The sequence below is a fragment of the Haliotis asinina genome, chromosome 1 (assembly GCF_037392515.1).
Source record: "Haliotis asinina isolate JCU_RB_2024 chromosome 1, JCU_Hal_asi_v2, whole genome shotgun sequence".
Lineage (NCBI taxonomy): Eukaryota > Metazoa > Mollusca > Gastropoda > Lepetellida > Haliotidae > Haliotis > Haliotis asinina.
In genome coordinates this window covers 40,687,195-40,694,149 of record NC_090280.1, presented here as the reverse complement: position 1 = coordinate 40,694,149, position 6,955 = coordinate 40,687,195, and the positions used below count along the sequence as shown (strand labels likewise).

The 6,955-nt window shown below is 42.0% G+C and overlaps 1 protein-coding gene across 2 annotated transcripts; it reads left to right on the top strand.

Annotated features, from left to right (window-relative positions):
- Window positions 1–841: 841 nt before the first annotated feature.
- Window positions 842–6,212, top strand: LOC137291421 (serine/threonine-protein phosphatase 6 regulatory ankyrin repeat subunit B-like). Of its 2 annotated transcripts, none has more exons than XM_067822759.1 (2): window positions 842–970; window positions 3,463–6,212. In XM_067822759.1, exon 2 carries the CDS (start codon window positions 3,574–3,576, stop codon window positions 4,543–4,545), a length of 972 nt encoding a protein of 323 aa, XP_067678860.1. In that variant the 5' UTR covers window positions 842–970; window positions 3,463–3,573; the 3' UTR covers window positions 4,546–6,212. The 2 variants fall into 2 exon arrangements, with proteins under 2 accessions (XP_067678860.1, XP_067678869.1); XM_067822768.1 differs by lacking the exon at window positions 842–970 and adding an exon at window positions 3,361–3,373.
- The last annotated feature ends 743 nt before the right edge of the window (window positions 6,213–6,955 follow it).

The window sequence follows — 6,955 nt, the reverse complement described above, 5'->3', positions numbered from 1 at the left end:
ATATGATATGATATGATATGACGTGATATGGCATGATATGGTATGACAAATAAGGTATGATATGACATAATGATATTATATGATTTTATATGGTGCGTAATATGATATGTCTGTATACTATAGGCCTGATGCCTTTCAGTATTGAAATAAAGATTGACTGAGTAATTGTAGTGATGAAAGAAATCTGATGTGTCACTTTATACCGATAGAAATAATCAGATATATCATTTTGTACTATCGTCCAACAGAAGTTACACATATGAAACTCGAATTTGATACATCAATTACAAAGGTAATCAAAACGTTGTCTGTTAATCTTCATACCTAAGGTCCTAAACACATTCATAATAAAATCAATTCATCGCCGATTCCTGTTTGTTACATATATTGCACAAGTACATAACTGAGTTCATATTTATCTATTTTTATTGACACATACGCTCTATCGAAGCACACTATGAGAATAAAATTGTGTACATGCAATTGCACCCGTCTACATTAGTCAACGCCGATGGTTGATCTTGCCACCATGACTCAAATCCGAGTCAATCCACGGCGTTTAAGAATTTTATGGTCCTCGTATCTCTCCATGTCGCCACACCTCCCTACATACAGACGTTCGTATTTTGTATCATGCTATATTACTCCAATGTGTATTCACACACAGACAGGTTTTTGTACGTGCCTCAGCTATCTTGTCACAGTGCAGATATATAGCTTCCATTGACAACGTGGAATGTAACCGGTTTGGTGATTACATACAATACTGCGGCATGTTGTAATGTGTATGACAGGCCGTTTCAGAAAACATCTATTCAGCATTCATAACGTTGGGGACGCCATTCAGCCAGCGGCGACTGTCACGGTATGATTGTTATCATATGTATGCGGTAGTCGACGCAAGTCGCTCGTTGATGTCTGTTGATGTCAACTCGCCACACACTGATCTCTAATGTCACTGGCTTCACAGGTATGTTGATTAGTTTATGTAGTTTGATAGGTGTGTTACTGCTGTGTGAAGAGGTGAGGCACGTTGAGATACAATAATAGGCTGAACTCAGATCTCCAATATACAGGGGAGAAACAGATGGTTGTTTCATGCCCGTAGGGCACTCATGTCTGACGTGTTTCAATGCTTTTGAGTTGAGGAAAACAGCATGTGTGAAGGGTTGTTGAGTCCGTGTTCCTCGTGTGTGTGTGCACATTATCAGAGCCGAGGACAGAAAGAGGGCGTGCTTACGAGTGCCCACTGTCCAGTGTGATGATACCACACTGGGCCGACTTGTTTCAAGTCTGGATATGCATGGAAAGCGTGCAGTGAAAGCGTGTTCCCTCACTTGGAACACAATGGCCTCTCTCTCAACAACAGGTAGTATCGTCAAGCATTGTGGCGTGTAGACGAGGCGGCATGTGGAACAGCTTCGTGTGTGTGTCTTCCAGCAATATTCACTAACATCAAGCTATGTTGAGATGCAGCGACATGTACAATAACTTTGAGAGTATGTGCGTGCGTGCGTGCGTGCGTGCGTGTGTATGTGTCTTTCAGCAATATTTACTAACGTCAAGCATTGTGGCGACATGTAGAATAACCTCTCTCGCGCGCGCGTGAGTGCGTGCGTGCGCCTGTGTGCTGAGTCCAGCTCAGTATTTCCAGCCCAGTGATACTCTGCTTACACATACCACACTGAGCGGGCCAGTATACGAAGCTCGGTGGTATGCAAAGCGGAATGGGGGTTACAGCCTTTCTGAAGGGAATCAATACGTATCAAATTATATCGTGTTCTGGTATAACACAACCGGGAATCGAACAACGACATTTCTCGCCCTGTGCTGGCGCTCCATACCACTACAACTACATTACATATGAAATTACTACTTTTCGTGAAGGAACATTTGAAAAGACTCCCTCCTGCAAAATGACGGTATGCCTTTAAATACATCATGACATTCGGCCTTCTATACACAAACAGCTTGCACATTATGCCAGGAGCAAAGAGCATTAAGTACTCCAATACGAATATAAAGAAACTAAAGGAGGATATAATCTGAAGATCAAGAATACTTTTTCTTAGTGACAAGTGACAGTCCAGAATTTTACCGAGTTCAATCCAAATGAAATACTCCCGTTGCCAATACCCTGGTGATCCCTGACGTGTTATCTGAATTACTGATCAGCTTGTGATTGAGGTCAAGCATGAGAAATCAATATCTTGATCATGAGAAAGCTGGAAATGATAGTTGATACAGTGGTTTAGGTATACAAATGTTTGCCTCAATAGTCACGCACGTGTCTCATGACGTAAGGTTACGCGTATAGCGTGAAATGTGACAGCGTTTCATGTCGTAAGACCATTATAGACGTGTAAATGGTTAAAAACAAATACAACTGCATTTCCAGGCGTAGGGTTTATACGGTGGCGTGAAATGCAATGTTCAGTGATTTAAGGTTACGCATGTAGTGCAAAATGCAACAGTGTAACATAATTTAAGGTTAAGAGTGTAGCGTAAAATCCAACAGTGTCGCATATCTTAATGTTACGCGTGTAGTGTAAAATGCAACAGTGTCTCGTGATTTAAGGTTACGATCGTAGTGTAAAATGCAGCAGTGTCTCATATCTTAATGTTACGCGTGTAGTGCAAAATGTGACAGTGTCTTATGATTTAAGGTTAGGCGTGTAGCGCAAAATCCAACAGCGTCTCATATCTTAAGGTTACGTGTGTAGCGTGAAATGCAACAGTGTCTCATGATTTAAGGTTACGCGTGTAGAGTAAAATCCAACAGCGTATCATATCTTAAAGTTACGCGTGTAGTGTAAAATGCAACAGTGTCTCGTGATTTAAGGTTACGCGTGTAGAGTAAAATCCAACAGCGTATCATATCTTAAAGTTACGTGTGTAGCGTGAAATGCAACAGTGTCTCATGATTTAAGGTTACGCGTGTAGAGTAAAATCCAACAGCGTATCATATCTTAAAGTTACGTGAGTAGCGTGAAATGCAACAGTGTCTCGTGATTTAAGGTTACGCGTGTAGAGTAAAATCCAACAGCGTATCATATCTTAAAGTTACGTGAGTAGCGTGAAATGCAACAGTGTCTCGTGATTTAAGGTTACGCGTGTAGAGTAAAATCCAACAGCGTATCATATCTTAAAGTTACGCGTGTAGTGTAAAATGCAGTAGGGTATCATGGCGCACGGTTAGATGTGAAACATTACATGACATTCCATGACACATGATTAAACATATATCGTGATATTTAACTGGCTGAAGTTTGTTTTACGCTGCTTTTGGCAATATTTACAGCAACGTCACGGCGGTGGCCACCAGAAAGTGATACTTAACAGCATGTCAGTGCAGTACATGCGATACAAAATGGTACGTTATGTGTATCCGATGTCCGATGGTGTACGTGTATATGCGTTCATATACAATAAACTGATACTCCAAAAACCTTGTATTTCCAGATTTCAGAGACAGAGCCAACTCAGCTTGTGGAGAAACCGCCATTTACAGAGCAACACAAGGAGACGGTAACTAATAACCAACAGAAGTAAACTAGTTCTAAAAATTGTGCCATGATGTATAAGAATACAGGTGACTCGCCTCTTCACATAGCAGCCGAATTCGGGTCGGAATATAATGTTGAGCTCTTGTTAGAATCTGGAGCCAACGTGAACTCCCAGAACAGTCACGGTGACACTCCACTCCACAAGGCAGCCGGAAGACGATCTGTGGACTGCGTGGAGCTGCTCCTTGAGGCTGGAGCTGATGCGAATCTCAAGAACAATGCTGGTGACACACCACTCCACATAGCTGGCGAGAGAGGCTCAGTACAATCATTAAGATTGTTATTAAAGTTCGGAGCCTATGTGAACGATCGGAATAGAATTGGAAACACAGCCCTTCACCGTGCAGCCAAAAGACGGTCAGTAGAATATGTAAACGTACTGTTAGCAGCGGGTGCTAGTCGGTACCTGAGGAACATGGCAGGTGATACAGCTTTCCACGCAGCAGCCGAGATGGGAGTTTCAGAGAGTGTGGCTGCACTGATGAAGGATATGGTCAATGTCGACATACAGAACACGATAGGTAACACCCCACTCCACAAAGCCGCCGGGAGGGGTCATGGCAGTTGTGTCAGGGAATTGTTGAAGGCTGGTGCTGACGTGAACATCCAGAACCGAAAGGGTTCAACAGCGCTTCACAGAGCCGGGAGAACCTCCAACGAGTGTCTTAAGCAGATGTTGGAACAGCGTGGCGATAGCAATATCATGTGTCCTCCAGAGGAGAATGGCTTTGATAGGAATCCTAGGATGTGGGTAGATGTAAACGTACAAGACAATAGAGGCGACACTCCCCTACACAGAGCAGCAGAATACGGCTCAACGGAAAACGTAGAGGTTCTGCTGAAAGCTGGGGCGGATCTTCGAGTAAAGAACAAGAGGGGAGATACACCCTTGCACAAAGCCACGTACAGGGGACATAAGAACTGTGTTAACATCTTATTAAACACTTTAAAGCCAAAGGAATGTGCAAGCTCTTTTTAACTCGATACACTGACAAATATTAAAATCCGAGTGTTGTTTGAATATTTTTCTCGGTGATATAGGTTGTATGGATGTCCCGTCACTGACGACCGAAAACTATCAATGCTTCACGCATAACGGTGATATTGATTTGTGGCAAGCTGGGATTGAAATTGTTTAACAGCTGTTGTTACTGCTGCTGATATCGATTCACACCTGATGCTGATATTGATGGCTGAAGAAACATTGCAGTTACGTTTTGGCTTGTATTCATGTATGGGCACCCCCGGTGTTGAAACTCGTCCAGTGATGATAGTGATATCCACTTAAGATGAAAAGTGGTGTGTCTTTGATGGCGGTGACTGTTATTGACTGAGAACTAATTATGATACTGATCTTAGAGTACGGTTGATATTGATTTAGAACTGTTGTTGAAATGGCTATGGCTGATATTGATCCAATTCTAAAGCTGATGTTGATGCAATTATTCTAAGGTTAATATCGATGCAATGCGAAAGCTGATATTGATGCAAGGCTAGAGCTGATATAGAGGCAAGGTCAACGCTGATATCGATGCAGTTCTAAAGCTGATATCGAGGCAAGGCCAAAACTGATACTGTAGTAATTCTAAAGCTGATATCAATGTTTGGCTAACGCTGATATCGATGCAAGGCTATTTAAAGTGGATATCGATGTAATTCAAACCGATATCGATGCAGTGATCAAACCGATATTGAGGCAAGGCTAAACCTGATATCGAGGCAATGTTAAACCTGATAATGGTGCAAGGCTAAAGTTGATGTTGAGGCAATGCTAGGGATAATGTCCAGTCATGGTTAAGGCTGACGTTGATGCCTGGAGAAGAAGCATAATAAGCATTATACTAAAAGCTCACCTTGACCATTAAATATGTGTCGGGGGCAGAATGCGTTCAGAATGCGTGGCCTCTTTAAACCTTGGTTATGTTGCTTTTGCTAATGAAGCCGAATAGCAATGCTTTAATGATAGCAGTGCTTTAATGATAGCAATGCTTTTTAAAGAATAGATACTACTGGCATGATGAAAGGCGCTCTAAAGACACCGACGCTTATAATAATACATATACAAGACACTGAAAACCTTATAATAACACACACACACACACACATGCATACGCGCGTGCGTGCGCGTGTGTGTGTGTGTGTGTGTGTGGACAGCTGACAGCAATACGTGCATTTTTATATTAACGCGTGTAGACTTTTCGACACCTCAAGGAGAGGAGGAGGAGTCAGCTCTTACGTCATAGGGATTCCTGGCTAGGAACTGGTCATCAGCGACCAATGCTGGTTGTGAGAGGTAACAGAAAGCCCCAACGGTTTAGCCCCATGGTTTAGTTGGTTCGCTTTCATCGTATCCAGGCTGCGGGAATTGTCGCTCACTATATTACTGGAATTTCCTGTTCAAACACCGCAATGTGACAACATGCATATTTTTGTGTTGGTGTTGGAGAGAAATAAACATATATTTCCACGATATTCATCGAAAAATTATATTTTTGCGAACGCACATTTTGAATTTACTAGTTTCTCGGATACAAATATCTTAAGAGCTCATGTCGAAAAAAAAACAGAAATAAGAACTATACCCTTATAGGAAATATAAACCACAAGGAAACATGTTTTAAAGTGGCATCCTTCCGTCGTTTAACCAGCGTTTGCCAGCGTGCAAGTGTAATAAAGTAGGATCAACGACTCTGGAATCATTCACTCATTCATTCATTCATGCATTCATTGTAAAGAATATCTGCACAATGCTTGACTGAAGTTACAAACATAATTTTTCTTAAAAATTTCGAAAAGAGCCGCAACTAAATATAAATACCAATGAAAACTTCGTGATTAGTGTTTCCCTAGGACGACAAAATTTGGAAACAAACAGTTTCTAGATCCAAACCATGAAATATAGGAGAAAGGAGACCTGAGACGTCCTGAACTTGAGACTATCAGACACTGAAACTGCTGAGTCATCGAGACGTGCATGGGTTCTCTTGGGTATATTTGTGTCAGGGTATGTGTGGCAGACTGGGTCATATCCTAATACGGTGGAATATGGAATGTTTCATATACGACGAGTGAAAAACGTTGTCAGAAAGTCGCTAAACCTTCCGGCTACTTACTGTACGTTATAATGCAAGTTAAGAAACGTACCGTGTTTGCCAGTTCTCTGGTGTATGGAGGGGTACAGTGCTCTGGTATATGGAGGACTACAGTGCTCTGGTATATGGAGGACTGCAGTGCTCTGGTATATGGAGGGGTAGAGTGTACTGGAATATTTAGAGATACAGTGTACTGGGATTAGGACGGGAACAGTGCACTGGTATAATGATAGGTACAGTGTACTGGTGTTTAAAGGGGTATGTAGAAGTACAGTCTGCTGGTGTGTGGATGAATAA

What these genes read in the sequence shown, in the direction of transcription:
- LOC137291421 (XM_067822759.1), top strand. Translation starts at nt 3,574, where the DNA reads ATGATGTATAAGAATACAGGTGACTCGCCTCTTCACATAGCAGCCGAA.